The 18,657-nt window shown below is 38.1% G+C and overlaps 2 protein-coding genes and 1 pseudogene across 8 annotated transcripts in view; all 3 read right to left on the bottom strand.

Moving 5' to 3' along the window:
• LOC112175249 (disease resistance protein RUN1) overlaps positions 1-13,048 on the bottom strand; it is a 48,894-nt gene extending 35,846 nt beyond the window's left edge. The window contains exons 1-11 of one of the 7 annotated variants that reach the window (XM_024312927.2): positions 12,400-13,048; positions 11,160-12,258; positions 10,758-11,060; positions 9,738-10,628; positions 8,935-9,598; positions 8,733-8,821; positions 8,498-8,644; positions 8,127-8,186; positions 7,879-7,976; positions 7,681-7,779; positions 7,054-7,360 (exon numbers count right to left, since the gene is read on the bottom strand). In XM_024312927.2, the coding sequence (XP_024168695.1) occupies positions 8,588-8,644; positions 8,733-8,821; positions 8,935-9,598; positions 9,738-10,628; positions 10,758-11,060; positions 11,160-12,258; positions 12,400-12,914 (3,618 nt within the window). In that variant the 5' untranslated portion in view covers positions 12,915-13,048 and the 3' untranslated portion in view covers positions 7,054-7,360; positions 7,681-7,779; positions 7,879-7,976; positions 8,127-8,186; positions 8,498-8,587. Of the gene's footprint in view, positions 1-7,053; positions 7,361-7,680; positions 7,780-7,878; positions 7,977-8,126; positions 8,645-8,732; positions 8,822-8,934; positions 9,599-9,737; positions 10,629-10,757; positions 11,061-11,159; positions 12,259-12,399 lie in introns of those variants that run through there. The other 6 variants (XM_024312913.2, XM_024312964.2, XM_024312956.2 and 3 more) reach the window with 6 other exon arrangements.
• LOC112166927 overlaps positions 1-18,337 on the bottom strand; it is a 32,977-nt pseudogene extending 14,640 nt beyond the window's left edge.
• On the bottom strand, positions 175-6,369 carry LOC112175309 (disease resistance protein RUN1). The gene is made up of 7 exons (XM_040513476.1): positions 5,624-6,369; positions 4,349-5,447; positions 3,929-4,231; positions 2,250-3,830; positions 1,947-2,169; positions 1,080-1,296; positions 175-601 (listed from the first exon to the last, which is right to left on the bottom strand). The coding sequence occupies exons 1-4, from the start codon at positions 6,136-6,138 to the stop codon at positions 3,492-3,494; spliced, it is 2,256 nt and encodes a 751-aa protein (XP_040369410.1). The 5' UTR covers positions 6,139-6,369; the 3' UTR covers positions 175-601; positions 1,080-1,296; positions 1,947-2,169; positions 2,250-3,491.
• Positions 18,338-18,657: the final 320 nt, after the last annotated feature.

The following is an 18,657-nucleotide window of genomic DNA, read 5'->3' as shown; positions in this document are numbered from 1 at the left end:
TTCAGAAATCAGTACACAGATAATAGAAATGTCGATACATACAGTTCCATCTGCAAGAGGTGCATCTGCTATTTTTCTTATTGTTCCATCACTGTTTTTGTTGTCTTTAGTTACTGATTCATTTTCTGAAACCATTACACAGATCAAGATGTCAAATGGACGCAATGAATACAATTCTGGAAAACCAAGCTGAGCTGATGAAAGTAGTTATACATCTCTGGAAAGAAAACCAGCTGCTCTGGCAACTGCTATGAGCAGAGGTAAAGATTGCTTTAGTGTCAATGATTTTTTGTGGATTGGGATCTGGGTGTTGTTTCCATTTTACAATTGTGGACACTTGAACTTTGGTTTCCGAGAGTAGCTTGCCAATTGGAGGCTAACCTGTGCAGTCATTTTGTTTGTTTACTGTATTTCATTTAAGGTGTGTAGTACTCTTTTTCCCTTTCGCCCCGGGGTTTTGTCTGAAATTGTCTATTCCGTAATCTTTTCAAGTCTTGATGAATCCAAAAGAGAGAGCTCCCGTCTTGCATTCCTTTCTCATTTAAGCCTTTAAGGTGACCAAAGTATGAATATGGTCTCTATTCTCAACTTCTGAACAAGCCTGCAACTTGTTTACCAATATGTCATTAGTAATTTAGTATTACTATTATTATTATTTTTTTCAACGATCAAATGTCATAAATCCCTTTGACAACCAAAAACATTTTTCAGGCATGTCATTCACTACAACAAGAAAGAGACATCAAATTCACTCACCAAAAAGAGGCACTTATTAGCTCAATGTCAATGGATTAAGTTCCTTCTAGGCAGCAATGCTGAGTACGGAGGAGAGAAACGAGTTCAATCCAAAGGGATGAAGATGAGAAGAAGGTATTGTTGTGGCATAAGAATGGGCAAAGCTTGGGAACTATTAATTGTATAATTCAAGTAGATATGGTGACGAAGAAATAAGCTGCTTAGTAAAGTAAAAAGAAATTCCATGTCTTTATTATTTCCAGTTGTTTCTTTTCTTCCAGAGGGCCATTAGTATTGTCCTTTGAGAACTACATTACATTCAGACTAATTCTGCTGTCTCTAACCTTGTACTTATGATTGGTTTCTCTTCTCCTTTTTCTTTTTTCTTCAAACTCTCAGATTTCTGGTTCAAGCAGCACTCTGCACCAACTGATGATGGTATAAGTTCCTCACCATCTAATGACAAGGTGGCACAAGTAAATATTGACTTGTACATTTTCATTCCTCAAGTTTTCCAATGCAAACCTGGTTGGCAACCCTGTAGTCAGTGGTTCAACGTATCTGCAATTCAAAAATAGAACAAATAAATTACAACCAGGGAAGAAGCCAATAACAGGTTCACCAAGTAAACTGAATATATGTGAAGAGTCGAGTAATGCATGTGATGCATAACTACTAGCAGCAATGAACATGCATAAAAAGCATAATCTGCACCTACTTCATTCCCGCCCATATCGGCCTTCTCTTCCATAATGACCATGTTGAGTAACAGTTTCTCTAATATAACAAATTTGTGCAGGCCTTCAAGGCCATCGTAGATTTTAATGGGAGAGAGAGAAGCGGGAGACACTTCAGAAAGAGAGAAAAAAGAGGACGCATTAAGCAAGAGACTAAACAAATACAACCTTGCAGACTCTGTGACCACATTTGCTACCCCTCTCCTGCTAATCTACACAGAATATTGATATACTTGTAATCCTAATGCTAATTAATCAGTAAGAGAACAGTCAGTCTCCAATGATATAATTGATATTATCTAACAGGCTTGGTGATTGCATACCTATTTCCTTACAGAATTTTCACAAATACTGTACAAACTACAGAGGTGCATGAATGTCCCTATGGATACAACTTAATGATATAGATGGTGCCTCTTTAAAGTGTGATGTTGTTATATATATGATCAATAATGAGCATCGAGGGGCACATACATATTTTTACACACTTACAAAATTTGGCACTTCGTCCTTTACATCTACACCCGTCATCAGGACCTGTCATTTCCTTCACTTGGAGAGCAAAGAGCAAGTGACCATTGGATAATGGCCATAATGACAAACTTGCAGCCAATGCAAACCCTCTCTGCTTCTACTTCTGCTTCTGCTTCAGGCATCATGCCAGACTCACTATGATGCTGCTGTTGCTGCCTTTCTTCTATAAAACATAAAAAAAAAATTAGTAGCAGAAAATCCACATATATAGAGTAGAGTATCAATCAGAGGACTATTGCACACCTGTTTCTTCAGCAGAGTCTTCAAACATGTTATTCAACCAAACAGACTTATCGATCCAACTATTATACATTTTCTCTATTTTCTTCTACAGGTCCACCGCTAAGCAAGTAAGTTCCTGGCATCACCTGACACTCTAACAAATCTCCACCAATGAAGTCATTGACATCTTGATCTGGATCATAACAAGAATGTATGTTGCTGCTGCTATCTTGGGTACTGATCATCTGGTCTTCTTGTTCTTCCACAATCTGAATGCCCCATTCTTTTACATGAAAATGTTGTTCTGGTGTAAACACTGAAACAGTGACTTCATCACCACCTTCCAATCAATTCCCCAACTTCCAGTGGCTCAACCATATCATGTCTTTTTCCTCACTTGGAATGCCATAGAATGACGGCCCATAGATCCACTTCAGAGACTTTCTCTTATTAGTGAATCTAATTATTATTACAGGATGATTAGGTAAAAGACCACAACGAAGACCTTTGGACTTCGCATAGATAGAGAAGAAGTTGAAGCCTCGAATCCCGAGGTTAGGAAGTAAAGGCACAGTATCTTTTAGAGGCACCACTGCTTCTATGGCTGAACTGCCCCGGAACCTCATTTCCAAGAAGAAATGTGTTGAATATACCATATTCAGACACCCTATAATATGTATGTATACTAAGTCATTACAGAACTTGCATATAAAATGATCAATGGGATGCATTTTCTCTGATACATAAAGACTGGCGTTGTACATCTTAATGGCTTGCAGAGGTTTCAAGTTGCACAAAACCTAAAAGGTTAATAATTTTTACATCAACCTTTACAATAGGTTCCAACTTGAACCAGTGCTCAATCTCAGCTAGTTTGGAGCGCCTACTCAGATACATGTCTATTTTCTTTGGCATGCATGATAATGACTGAAATGTTATTTTTTCCAACGAGTCACAATGCCACATATCCAGTACTTTTACTTTTGGTAGTCTGACAAGAGATTTGAGACTTGTACACTTTAGCAACTTAAGGAGATCAATCCCTCCAAGGCCTCTGATGCAATCTGGTAAGCCAGAAATTGGATTCATGCTTCAATCAAATATCTGCAGTGAGCACAAGTTACTAAAACCCATAGGAAAATCGTCATCAGAAAGTCCACAGTTTCTAAGACTCAAATCAACGAAAGTTGAGGGGAATGAAGCCCAAAAATTATCTATACTTTTTCCTGGCCATGATATGAGCTCCCCTGTGGTAGTGAGTAATCAATTTATGGGAATTTCATCTATTTCAAGCACTTTCAGAGATTCCATCTTACTCATCTGCACTGGAAACTCTTTCAGATTTGAGCAACCAGATATAACAACCGTCTCCAGTGATTTAAGCTTAGAAAAACTCTCTGGAAGCTTGCTAATAGTTTTGCAATCTTTCAAAGTCAAATAAACAAGACTCTCTAGGTTTCCAATGGATTCATGGATTTCAACCAAGCTTGGACAATGTTCAAGAATCAATTTCTCTAGATTGGGGACTAACGAAAACTCACTAACTTCAGTCAGGTAAATGGAACGGCTGAGATCAAGGATCTTCAATGATGGAAGCTGGTTCTGTGGAACAAGAATTAAAATGTAGGGAGTTAATTCTCACAATCATGCCACAAGCTCAAATAAAAAAGGAAAAAGATAAAAACTGTGTTATAGCATACCTTCATTCCCTTCCACACCTGTCTCAAGTTACTACTGGGCATTTCAAGTACAACAAGGTACTCCAAAAGAAAATCACTCGGAAGAGAATCTAAAGGGAATTCAGCCCAGCACAACCATCTTAATCCTTTAGGAAACTCTTCATAACTCCCATTCAGTTGTACATCACAAAATTCTAGTAATCTTAGTTTGCGCATACTTGTAAATGCATTTGTTTCCAACACTACCTCATCTGAATTTCTTGAAGGATTGTCTTCGAGGTACAAATGCATGTTCAGGACAAGGCCTTCAATTCTTTTTGAACCCTAAGGAACAAGAGGAAAGAAAAAGCATATTGAGTAATAAATGACAACAGAAATGCGCAAAAGGAAAAATGAGGGGAAAAAAATAGAAACGCACAAAAGGAGCAAGGTTTTTCTTACATTTTTTTCTCTCAGTACATTGAAAGAATCTCTATGATGCCATAATCTACTACGTTTCTCAGGAGACTTTGATTGTAGGCGAACAATTTCTCTTCCCATGTCTCTAATCATTTGATGCATCCTCATCTTGTTATAACCATCACAAAACACCAAACATCTGTCAATGAGGTTTTGAATGCCAACAATGGTGTAGAAATCACATCCATCTAGTATTTTGACAATGACATCCTTGTCCTTCCCAATAAAGAAACATGCAATATGGAGGAACAAATTTTGGTCATGGTCATCTTGTAAAGAATCATAGCTTATTCTTAGTTTACTCAAAACTTCACTGTATGAAATAGCCTTTAATTTCTTTAGTGCACTTTCCCATACATCTAAACTTTTCCCTAATAGAGAAGAAGCCAGAGTCTGAAGAGCTAAGGGAAGTCCTCCACAGTGGTTAACTACCCTTTCTGAAAGTTCCATGTAACCTTCCATGGGATGGTCCTGTCGAAAACAAAGCCAACTAAAGAGCTCCAGTGAATGAACATCGTTTAGAAATTCAACCATTTGCACCTTATCAACTCGACAAGCCTCTAACAACCCTGCATGCCTAGTTGTTATGATAATTTTACTTCCTGGACAGAAACAATCTCTCATACTTTGTACTGCATCTAATTGGCCCATACGATCAATATCGTCTAGAACAACAAGTACTTTTTTAGATCCTATGACATCCTTAATCTTCAATATCCCCTCACTAACACTCTGTATTTTCACTTTTCTGCCACTCAAAATATCCGCAAGGAGTTGTTTCTGTATCTGAACTAAGCCATTGGGTTGTTCTGAAATTTCTCTCACATTTTCAATGAAACTGCTCCCTTCGAATCTTGCAAAATTAGAATTGTAAACAACTCGTGCAATGGTTGTCTTTCCTATTCCACCAATACCACAAATTCCCCATATGCCAACATCAGATGAACCATCTTGTACCCATAAGTTAATGTTTTCAACCTGATATTGAATTCCGACTAGGTAAGGTGTAACACTTAAGGGCACGCGACATAGTTTGTCTTCAATCACTTTAACAATTTCCTTGATAAACTTTGCCTCATGCCTAGAAAAGTTGCAATCAGAATAAAAAAAAAATCAATGATCAACGCCAATTGCCAAGACTTGGAATAATGACATGATAAAGCTAATAATAATCTTGACAATAGAGCTGAATAGATGATTGATTAGTGAAAGCTTCATAACAAAAGAACTAGTAGTGATGATGGAAAGTGGAATTACCCATCTGCTTGATTTTGGAGCACCATTCCTGCTAGATCTGCAACTTGTGCAAGTGCTTCCCTCCATCTATTCAACTTCTCCGGTGATTGCTTTTTCTGATGTTTAGCAAATGCTTTTCCAACACTCCCTGTTTGCTTCCTCACGTGAGATGGATCGATATCGTAGAAGACTGGTAAGACAACATGGTTGGATGAGGTCTTCTTGCGTTGAAGGATCATGACAAGCTGGTCAAGGCACCATCCGGAAGAAGCGTAGTCTTTCGAAAACACAATGACAGAACTTTTTGACTGTTGGATGGCTCTCTCTAGTTCTGGTTTGATGTCTTCTCCTCTGGGAAGCCCATCATCGTCTCGGAAAGTGCGGAACCCTGCATTGGTCAAGGCTGTGTAGAGATGGTCAGTGAAAGTCTTGCGAGTCTCCTCGCCTCTGAAACTCAAGAAAACGTGATAACTGAATCGAGAAGAAGAATCGTTGGAAGAAGAAGCTTCTTGAGCTGATGACGTAACAAGTGCCATGGATGAAAATACAGATCGATCTGTGTCAAGGAGCTCCGCGATCAGAAAATAACAGTCAGGTGTGATCCTAGCTTGGTTTCTAAGCAAAAGTAGAAATTTAGTTTCCTAGCTACTTCGTATGTTCTAGATTACTGGCCCTGTTGCTTACTTTAAAGTGCACGGGCCATGGCGGCTGTAAAGAGTGGTGCAGAGTTTTTTGAATCGTAGAGGAATAACAACAAAATGTTTTGCCTGAGCGTCTGCACACCAAGTGTGATATTATATAGGGGAAATGATTATTTGCTCAATTTCAGCTTAAAAATTGTCCACTTCCTTCACTAAGAGTTTTTTAACCTCATTTACCCAAAACACTCTAAGATATTATTTTCCTCTTACCCAATTAGTTCTTTTTTATTTATTTTTAGGACTTTTTTGCCCTCTCCTCCTTTCTCACTTAGAGAGAGAAGTCATCGTTTTTGGATAACCTGACCATGTGTAACATACATGTGGCACAAAATGAGTGCAAAAAGACTTATTTGCCCTATTGTAACCAAGTGCAAAAAGACTTATTTGCCCTATTGTAACCAAGGTTTTATTTTAGGTTTTTTTTTTTTATGTAAACAATGGTTTAATATGAATAAAATAATTAAATTAAATGAATTGTATAGTTAAGAGAGAGAAATAAAGAAAGAATTAAAAAAAAAAAAATCTTTGTCTCTCTCATTCATCATCCTCTTTCTTGAACCAGATCAAATCCAAAACCAGTTACCCATCATTGTTCTTCTGCCATTGCAGCTATAAAGAGTGGTGGGGTGGTGGAACTAATGCTATAGGAGACGTTCTGTTTTACTTTTATATCTTTTCCCAATACAAAATAACATGCAATTAATGATCAATGCTCAGCCCAACCAAAAAAAAAAAAAGGATTTGAATCAATGAAAAAAGTGACAGTTTTGAGTTGCCTTTTATTTCTGTTACAAGAATCGTCTTGCATTTCATTTGCTATTGTTTACATTTCAATAATCAGCATTACAGAGATCATGGACTTGGTAGATTGCAGGTAGTACACCCAACTAGACAGCAACTATAGTGACAAATAGTCTCTACATGCATCTTTTGATCTCCTTGAAAATGATGAAATCTTTCTTCCCACAAAGATCTACGGTTTCATGGGCTCATGGCTCAAGGAAAGTGACTGACATTCACCCCGTTTTCATGAGCATACCAATAGAGGTTTGAGTAGCTGGAAAGAAAAACTAATATCAAATCAAGTAGGTAGACAATTCTTACAGCTGAAATTAGCAGTTATACTGACCTTTTTTTTTTTTTTTATAAGAAGCACCAATGCTGTCTTATTTAACCATAGACTGCATAACATTTCTTTCTTTACCCATACAATAGAGGACAGCAACATACTACGAGGTATTCACATATTTTCTAACTTGATATATATTAAATCTTTAACCATCACACACTCCCAAGTCTTCACAGAAGCTCAAATATTTCCCAAGAAGCACACATCAAAACTTTTGACAGGAAGAGAAGCTGGGTATATGGCATTACCAGTTTTCTGTCCAAGGCACTACGGAAGGAACATTGTCTGAAGCCCATGCAATTACATGAAGGAAAGAGAGAGGCGGTAATGACAGATTCATCTCCCTCCTTATCATTTATTAATGACAGCAATGATATTTTCAGTTAAAATAGTTGGTAAATACTAATTAGACCTTATATATTTGATAGAGGTGGTGCAAAACTCACTTGTTAATATCCCCAGCAACAGCACCCTGAAATTATGCAGGTAGTTTCAACTCCACCATCATAACAGGCTCCAATATTACTGGTTTTGCAGTGTAGCACTATTCCAAAAAAAATTCAGAAGTTACAACTAAATTACATAAGAGGCTAAGTACAAAACTCCTACTGAAATTTAACATGTATAACACTGTGTTGCGATTAACTATATGTTTACCGTTGTATAGCTTGTTCAATAATATTTAATGGTGTACCTTGTCCCAGGATAATGTTCAAACTTGGTAGGAGACCCTGCTGTCAGTGATTCAACATATCTGCATTTAAAAAATAGAAAGAGTAAATTTTCAACAGGGGAGAAGCAAATTAACCGGTTTCTCAAGTAACTAAGTAGATGTGAAGAGTTGAGTAATGCATGCGATTACAAGCAGGTACAAACAATATCCATATAAAGCATATTATCTGCCCATTTGGCCTTGTGTTCCATGTTGACTGTGTTGAGTGGCAATTTCTCTAATAAGAAAAAATTCATGCAGGCCTTTAAGGCATCTGAGAGAAGGGGGAGAGACTAGAGAACAAGATCACAAGAACACAGTGGCCATAATGCAAGTGACTAGACAAATAAAACCTTGCAGACTCTTCGACAAAAAGTTATAGCTGCCCCTCAGCAGAAACTCAAATGATGTCATTGAATGCAGAGGAAGTATTCTTCTCAGCATCACCCTATATTCTGACAAATCTCCACCAATGACATCAACATTTGAATAACAAGAATCTGTTGTACGTGAACATTTATAAGACGATTAGATCATAACAATGCCTCGTAGAAATTAGCAAAAGAAGAAAACAGCCATAATGACAACCTTACAACCGCAGAAGGTATTGATGCCTGTTTCTGCTTCAGCTTCTTCTGTTGACGCAAGCATCCCATCCCCCTGCAGCTTCCCTTCTTCTTTGTATACAAAAGATATAAATACAAGAACATCTCAATCAGAAGGAAAAGAATAAACTATCATATATCTAAAAAGTAAATTTATGATGCTGATTCAACTGAGTTACAACAACCTGCAGATTCTTTATCAGAGTCCTCAGTGAAGTCATTGTAATAACCTTGCGTTTTCCAATGACTATAAGTATCTCTGTGATCCATCAAAAAAGGTCCACCGTAGAGAAAGTATATTCCTGGCATGACCTCATATAAATCTGACAATTCTCCACCAATATTACCAATCACCTCATTATCGTGTTCTGAATCATAACAAGGATCTCTACTGGTGTTGTGTTGGCTACTCATGCTATCTTCTTCCTCATGCACAATCTGAATTCCCCATTCTTTTACCTCAGCCCTACGTGTTGTAAACACTGAAATAGCCACTTCATCGCCCCCTTCCAATTGTTGAACCCCAAACTTCCAATGGCTCAACCATATCACATCTTTTTTGTCACTTGGAATGCCGTAGCATGTCGGTCCATAGATCCACTTCAGACCCTTGCTATTATTACATACTTGAATAATTACTGGTGGGATATTGCCATAAGTGCCAAACGACTGGGCCCTCCCTCCACAATAAACACAGAAGATATTGAAGCCTCGGAACCTGAGATTAGGAACTAAAACCACAGTAAAAGATAGTGAGGATGACCCCTTAATTTTATAGCTGAATGTTCCTGGTACCTCGGTTTCGTTTCCAGGAATATATGTGCTGAATATACCATATTCATGCACTCCCTACATGAAGGATACAACATGCCAAGTATTAATACTAATTAATTACTCAGATACTCTTGCATATGATACACACACACACATATAATATATATATATATATATATATATATATATATAGAGAGAGAGAGAGAGAGGGCACCTGCACGGGAAGAACAAATGTCCTCTCATCCAGATCGTATATATGGAACACAAACATCCTAATGGCTCCCATGGACTCCAAGTTGCACAAACCCAACAGGTGGATCATTTCTTCATCCACTTTTCCAATTGCTTCCATCTTGTACCAATATTCAATCTCAACTATTTTTAATTCATCACCATAAAGATCTATGTTCTTTGGAACACAAGAAAGTGACTGAAATGTTATTTTTTCCAATGATTCACAATAGGCAGTATCCAATTCTCTCACTCCTGGTAGCGCTACAAGCGATTTGAGACTTAAACAACCCCAAAATACAAGATGATCGAGGCCTCTAAGATCTCGGACACAATCTGGTAAGCTACAAATTGGATTATCGCTAAGATCCAATCTTCGCAATGAGGATAAGTTACTTAAATCCCTAGGAAATGCATCTTCAAAAAGATTGCAGTCTGCAAGACTCAAATTAACTAAAGTGCAGGGGACAGAATCCCAAAAATTATGTATAGTCTTATGTATGGCCAATGATTTGACCTCCCCTGTAGTAGCTAGTACTTGATTAAAAGGAATTTCATCTGCTTCAAGCTTTTTCAGAGATTCCATATTCCTCATGTCCACTGGAAACTCGTTAAGACTTGAGCAACCAGATATGACAAGTGTTTCAAGTAATTTTAGCCTAGAAAGGTTCTTTGGGAGCTTCCTGATATTTTTGCAATCTCTAATATTCAAGTAAACAAGTTTCTGAAGTGTGCATATGGATTCATGGACATCAACAAGGCAAGCACAATCTACAAGGATCAATTTCTCTAAATTGTGGAAATTTGAGAAATCAGCAGTTTCAGAAAGGCCACTAGAATGGCTCAGATCAAGGATTTTCAATGATGGAAGAATCTGGGAAAAAAATAAAGAAAGAAGCAAAGTGAGAAATTTATTCTTGTAAGTTGTAAACATATAATTAGTAATCAAATTAAAATTAAAATAAAAAAGCAGGGGCAAATGCAAAAGTTTATAGTAACATACTTTTGTTCCCTTCCAAAATCGCTTCAAGCTGCTATACTGCAATTCAAGAACAACCAGGCTCTCCAAAGGAAAATCAATGGGCATAGACTCCAAAGGAAATTTAACCCAACACAACCATCTCAATCCATCAGGAAATTCTTCATAACATCCATTAAGTTGTACGTGACTAAGCTGGAGTAATCTTAGTCTGAGCATCCCTGTAAATGCATTGGTTTCCAGAGTTACCTTGTTTGAATTGCTCGAGGGGATGTCCGCCAGGTACATTTGCATGTCAAGAGCTAAACCTTGAATTTTCTTTGAACCCTGATAAAAGACAGAAAAGAAAGCATTTACTAAGGTATTAGCACTACTACTGCAGAACATGAAAAAGCATCCATGTAACGAGAGAAGCATGTTTCTTACACTCTTTTCTTTCAGTATATTGAATGAATCCTTATGATGCCATAATCTACTACGTTTCTCTGGATACTTTGATTCTTGGCGAACAATTCCTCTTCCCATGTCACGAATCATTTGATGCATCTTGACTACATTATACTTGTCTAAGGTTACCAAGAACCTATCAATGAGATTTTGAATGCCAACAATTGTGTAGAACTTCCATTCATCTAGTATCTTGACGATGACATCCTTGCCCTTTCCAATAAAGAAACATGCAATATGGAGGAATAAATCTTTGTCATGGTCATCTTGTAAAGAGTCATAGCTTATTCTCAGCTGATGTAGGATTTCATTATTTGGAATAGCTCTCAATTTCTTTAATGCACTTTCCCATACATCTATACTTTTCCCACAGAGAGAGGAACCCAAGGTTTGAAGAGCTAATGGAAGTCCACCGCTGTGGCGTACTACTGATTGTGAAAGTTCCCTGTAACCTTCAATGGGATGGTCCTGTCCAAAAGCATGCCTGCTAAACAACTCCAATGATTCAACCCTATTTAAAGGTCTAACATTATGCAACTTATCAGCTTGACAAGCCTCTATAATCCCCACATCCCTAGTTGTTACAATAATTTTACTTCCCGGATGAAACGAATCTCGCATCCTTAGTATTGCATTGAATTGGCTCATATGATCCACATCATCGAGTACAATAAGAACTTTTTTAGAGTTTATGGCATATCTAATCTTACTTATTCCCTGACTAACACCCTGTATTTTCACTTTTCTGCCACCCAAAATATCAGAAAGAAGTTGTCTCTGGAGTTGAATTAAGCCAGTGGTTCCTTGTGAAGTTTCTCTGATATTTTCAAGGAAACTGCTTCCTTCAAATCTTCTAAAATTTAGATTATAAACAACTTGTGCAATGGTTGTCTTTCCTATACCCCCAATGCCATAAATTAAATATACCCCAACACCAGATGATCCATCTTGTAACCATGAATTAATATTTTCGACTCGATCATGAATTCCCATCAGATGAGAGGCAACACTCAATCGTGGGCGACATAACTTCTCCTCAATCACTTTCACAATTTTCTTAATGAACTTTGACTCGTGCCTAGAAAATTGCAACCCGAATCAAAATAAACAATTACAACAAACAGATGAAAACAAAAGCTTAAGAATATTGCAATCCGAATCAAAATAAACAATCACAAGAAACCTATGAAAACAAAAGCTTGAGAACAGAATTGGGTACCCGTCAGCTTCATTTTTCAGCACCATTCCTGGAAGATCTGCAACTTGCGCAAGTGCTGTCCTCCATGCATTCAACTTTTCTAAAGAACTCTTCTTCTCGTGTCTGGCAAACGCGATCGCAAAGCTCCCCGTCTGCTTTCTGATGTGAGATGGATCAACGTCGTAGAAGACCGGCAAAACGATGTGATCGGAGGCCGTTCTGTGCTGAAGGATCATGCAAAGCTCGTCGAGGCACCATTTGGAAGAGGCGTAGTCTTTAGAAAACACGATAACGGAGCTTCGCGAGAGTTGGATGGCTCTCTCCAGCTCTGGTTTGATGTCTTCTCCTCTGGGAAGTTCATCGTCGTCTCGGAAAGTGCGAAGTCCTGCTCCGGTCAAGGCGGTGTAGAGGTGATCAGTGAAGTTCTTACGGGTGTCTTCACCTCTGAAACTCAAGAACACGTCGTAGCTGAACTGAGAGGGAGAAGCGGAAGTGGAAGGGGAAGCAGCTTCTAATTGAGCTCTGACGAGAGCCATGGATGGATGACGAAAAGAAACTAGTTTGACTGTTTGAGTCTTCTTGGGTGGAAATTAAAAAGACCTGAATTCTGATGAAGTACAGAAACTTTTCACAGTCCAGTGCTACTTTTCATGGCCGACTTTCACTTTTATTCGAGACAACTGGTGTGAGGAATTATTCTATAGTTGGCTTAAAATCACTCGAATTTAATAAGGACTATGAAAAGGATGAAAAAAATAAATAATTAATTAATTAAGAGACTAATCAATAATTTCACCCTTTTATCGGGTTCTTACTTTTAAATTTGGATTAAGTTTATCAAACTTTTACCTGAAAAACAGTTTAGTCCCTCATCTTTCAAATTAAACTGAATAGTCCTTATTCTTTGCAAATCTCACACAACAGGTCTAAAATGACATTTATACCCCTCAATTCCTTTTTCTATATATATATATTTTTTTTTTCTCTTTTATTTTATTTTATGTTTTCTGATTAACTCTCTCCCCCCCCCTCTCTCTTTCCCTCTCCCTCTCTCCATCTCCCTCCAGAGGAGGCAGCTCTCGCCTACGGGGCCGCTGCTAGGTCTCTCCACGTCAACAAGGCCAAGACTAACTTCCTAGCGCCATTGGACCAGAGGAGATCTCTCCCTCGACCTCAACATCTCCTCCGCCCACTTCGACAGTCTCCTCCGCCCACAGCCTCGTCACGCCACTCTGCCCAACTCAACCAAACCTCAGAGACCAATTCCACCATCTCCACCCAGCTCCGATCCCATTTTACCAAAATAGAAAAAAGAAGAAGAAAGAAATTAATTGCTTTGGGCACCCAGAGAAAAGCTCTGGGCACCCGGTTTATCATTATCATCTGCCACTGGCCTGAGTCGAGCGATAGAGAGCTAGGTCAAGCACCAGAGGTTGAGCGCCGGAGGTCCTGGGTTGAGCACCAGAGGGAATAGACCAACCGTCCCAAATGACATCCGGGCTCTCCAATCCCAAACGACGACGTTGACCCTAACGATGTGGATCCGGTCACCAAAATCATCTTCCGGCGATGTGGATCCTCTTCCTCTGTTGTCGGTCACCAAAATCGTCTTCGGGTTCTGAATCTAGGCTGGGCCTTGTCGATCATAATTGGAGGCGTCGGGTTGAGATTTCAGAAGGATGAAGGGTAACCAATTTACCAATTCGATCCAGCAATTCACGAGGTCCACCGCCACGAAGCTCGACCTGGAACCCGAACCCTGGTCCTCCAAGCTCTGGAGCCCCAAGAACCCGCCGGCGTCTCCGACAACCTCATCGTCTGGCGAGAAACGGAGTGGAGGGTTGCTTGAAGCGGACGGGCTTCGAGTACAGCACTCTGATAGAGGAAGACGAAGACCCATTTAGTGGTGGGTTCTGGAGAGTTGAAGAAGAAGATGAAGATGAAAAATTATAGAGAGTAGTGAAGACTGAGAAGGACAAGATTGATCTGTGGAGAGGGAGAGAGAGAAAAGCAGAAAAAATAAATAAAAAGAGAGAGAGAAATTAAAAAAAGAGAGAAAAAATAATAATAAAAGGATCTTGGGGGTAGAATAGTCATTTTAGACCTGTTTTGGACATGTGTGAGAATTAGAGAGAATAAGGACTATCCAGTTTAATTTGAAAGGCAAGGGACTAAACTGTTTTTCAGGCAAAAGTTTGTGGAGTAACAAGTATTTAGTATTTAACCCTAAAATTTAAAATGATTGAAGTTTTTGTAATATGATTTTATTGATATTTAAGTGTATTTTAAAAAATATATAAAATTAGATTTTGAGTACTAAGAGCATCTTTAGCAATGCTAACCATTTTTGAGTCAAATTTTAGCCAAAGTAGCTAAAAAGTCATTTTAGCTAGCCACTTTAGAAATACGTCTGCATTAGTGCTCTCTATTATAGCTAGTTTTCAATTTATATTATTTTTTAAAGGAAGGTTACATAGTTTAAATGTATTTAAAAGTTATATAAAATAACTCAAAATGAATGTTATAAATTATAGAGAATCTCATCTCGCTCTCTCTATATTTAGGATCGAGATAGCTAAAAATTTATAATGGAGAGTCACTTAGGAGTCTGGTGTAGCTGCTAAAATATATAAAAAGCTAAACATGCTTTCCAAAATAGCTAAGGAGCCAAAATAAAGAGTCTGCTAAAGATGCTCTTATACAATAATACTAACCAAAATATATCGAAATTTTATCAAAACTCTTATAAATCTGAAATATCAAAATTTTCATCAAAACTGAAATTTCAAACTTTACATTTTCAGTATTATAATTAAATTATCACTAATATCTCTATCTGTCTAAGAATTTAGTATAGAAGTTCAATTTCTATACTATATGTATTTCTCCGTATGGGCCATGCAGTGACTGAGCCAAACTCAAGAACTATGTTAGCAGAAAGAGACTTGAAGTAATTGCAGATCAAATCTAGAGGTACTTAGCAACCTCAAAGTCATGAAAACATATGACAAGACGGTAGTACACAATCATGTTCAACATGATAAGTTAGAGTCAAAGATATTTCACAACTCACTAAATAAGTCCGGTCTTTGAGATATTTGGGCTTGTTTGAGATTGTTTTTAAGAATTAATAAACAAAATAATGAAGTTTTTTTTTTTTTTTTTTTAAAAAGAAGGTAACTTGTGTGAGCATTTGAAACTGGTTTCCTTTACTCCGGTAGTCCGGCCGGTTCAGCTGGACTTTGAGCATTCTATGGCTTTGGAATCACAGACAAGCGATTTAGAGGACTCTCCGCCAAAAAGAGAGAGCTAGGAAGGCATATGGGAAACAAGATACAGCTAAAATGGAGTTGCAAGTTGCAACCAAAGAAATTGGTGTTGCCTCAGGAATCTAGGATTTCTAAGAGTGCTAGGCGACATAAGGAGGTCTCAGCAAGTTGAGCCTCTTAAGGCAGTTGACAGCCTGGGGTAACCCCCTCCGCGTGGAGAGATTCTAGGATTAAAGAATAAATCTTGAATTGTTTGGTGAGAACTCTAGTATCAGTGATTCAGTGTCAGTTACTGGTTAATTAGCACTTATTCCTATGATATCATTACATTACGTATAGGTAATTTTAGATCTCCTCAAGCAGTTATACAATTCGTACGTCCCCAATTTTCTTTAACAAATAAAAAATGATGAATGGTTAGGCACTTAAAATACGCGTTAATAATTACCATGTATCACTACGTAAACTTGTATACCGAAAAGTAATGTGAAATGAATAACATCACTTTGAATCACTCAAAAATTACCTTGTTCGATTATGTCGAGTACAGACCCAGCTAATGATATCATCCAATTTCACATCTGAATTCAAATAGATGGAGCCCCCTTAGTCCCTTACAATGTGAACGTGATGAAGGCAGTTCCACTATTATGAGCTAGTAGTACGTAAATTAAAGTTAAATCGTGAAGGAAAAATAAGATGAACGTACCAAATTCTTCTTCTTTTTTTCTTTCTTTTTTTGTCCTTCGGCTCAAAGATGAAGCCAAAATCTCCATAATATAAACGCAATATGTATACATGAAGAACCTATCCTGAAAGAAACTCTTCAAGTCTTCTTGGGTGGAAATTTAAATTATATATAATTTGGTTCAGTTATTAGTAGGGGAACTGACAAAGACCTGAACCAAGGCCGGCCCTGAGGATTGCCTAGTGAGGCAGCTGCCTCAGGCCACCCGTCGCCGAAGGCCTCCGATTGATATAATTGTCTAAGTTATTAGTATATATATAATTTATTAGCAAAAATTATACACATGTACTAGAGTGGCAGAGCGGAAAAACCTTGACATATAAATAACCAAAGCCTTCATGGGTTCGAATCCCTGGACTGTTTAGTTTTCTTTATTTTATCTTTTTACTTCTTCTATTCTTTTTAAAAAAATCCCTCTCCTCTCTTCTACTTTCTTTAATTCCTTTTTTTCTAGATACCACATCTTACACACACGGGCGCGCGCACACACACACATATTTATATATAAGAATAATAAAGCATTTAAAAATATACCCAAAAAACACGATAAACTCAAATTGAGATCTAAAAAAAATTGTTTGATTGCTAAAATGTGAAACTCAAGTGAGGCCACAATTTTTTTTTTTTTTGCCTCAGGCCTCTACAATCTCAGGACCGGCCCTGACCTGAACCAAAAGTTTTGCTGGATTTTTAGTAGGGGTGTAAATGAGCTAAGCTGAAGTGAATTTTTTTCTTTCCCATATTTTTCTTTTTTTGAGAATGACTAAACTTTTATTCAAATAAGATAAAGGTTACACCATATGGGAATAATCGGTGGTGGAAAATTCCCCACTCTCTTCCTACTAGGACGAGTTACTGGTCTATCATCACCGATGACATCCATGAGTTAAGAGGGCCCAACCCCTAACCAACTATGACGCCCATTCAACCGGGCTACAAACTTAGCAACACCATAAGCAGCACCATTAGCCAACCTAGAAACATGATGAACACTTCGAATACCAGCATACCCCATCAGGAGTTTAATCTTCTCTACTAGCACTCCTTCCACTACCAGACAATCCTCCTACCTGTTTATAAAATTAACAGCCTCCAAACAATCGATTTCCACCATCTTTGCCATATTTGATATTCCACATAAACGAAAATAGAAGAGTTTTTAGTATGTTCACAAAATCACATAAACAGATATCAAAGTTACATAGCATCGGCAACTTCTTAAAGAACACATGAAATTCCAAATGAACAGAAATACTGCAACAAAAGCAAGAAGCTAGACAGAGACGTACGGTGTTTATTAATGCAACTAAGCATTCGACCAGGTGATGTCTAAACCACCCCAATCGCCATGAGGCACGGCTAATGCTTCCCAGACAGCCTTCGAGGCATCAACAACATTATTAGCACAAGGAGGCTGGTAGTCATTGTCCACGTCACATCCCATAGTTGAGTCACACATATCCACCACCAAGGCCACCACACTGCGCCCATTACCGCTAATCGTGATGTTCTTTAGACATATTCCTCCATCGTTAAACCACCCGGTGGATAACGCCACGACTAGTGTCTCGTCGGAATGATATCAATTGTCGCATGTCGATGGAGTATCTCCATCATCAATACCATTATAAACCTGTCCAGAGTAAGATAGCCCTTGGTGTGCTTGGCCACCGGTGGTGAGCAATGATAGGTTGGGTACATTTTTCCTACTTTACAGCAGTCGGTGTCACCACCCTGGTCGCATGGTCCAGGAGGAGCCTTCTTTCCTCTGACCATGCCGCTTGGACGACATTTTTGAGCTTCACAAGTAAAACAAAGTACCGTTAAAAATTGTAGGATTAGGCCCTTTTGAGAGAAAGCTCTTCACTTCCGTATAATTGTGCCATGTGTGGTACTGCTTGATGCATAAAAGAATTTGAAGCTAGTATACAAAGCAAGCCATGATTAATGAAACTGTCGAATACAAAGAGGGGATATTAAGCCTAAACCCCTTATTACAATAGGCATCTAGAGTATGTCCTGAAATAATCTACAAAACTCATGTATTCTAACAAGCACCAACTAGCAAAGAGTGCACAACTAGGTACTCTATTTGCTTTGACATAACAGTGACATAACAGAAAGATAACTCGATATGTAACACGATTATATATCAACTAACACGATTACATATCAACTAGCTACACGAAAAGATAACCAAGTTATGCTTACTTTCGATGTCAAGGGAAGAGACAAAATAAACATATCATTTGCTACGCAATT

This window comes from Rosa chinensis, chromosome 1 (assembly GCF_002994745.2).
Source record: "Rosa chinensis cultivar Old Blush chromosome 1, RchiOBHm-V2, whole genome shotgun sequence".
NCBI classification, from domain to species: Eukaryota; Viridiplantae; Streptophyta; class Magnoliopsida; order Rosales; family Rosaceae; genus Rosa; species Rosa chinensis.
Note: the sequence above shows the minus strand (reverse complement) of the source record. Positions and strands in the feature narration are given on the sequence as shown.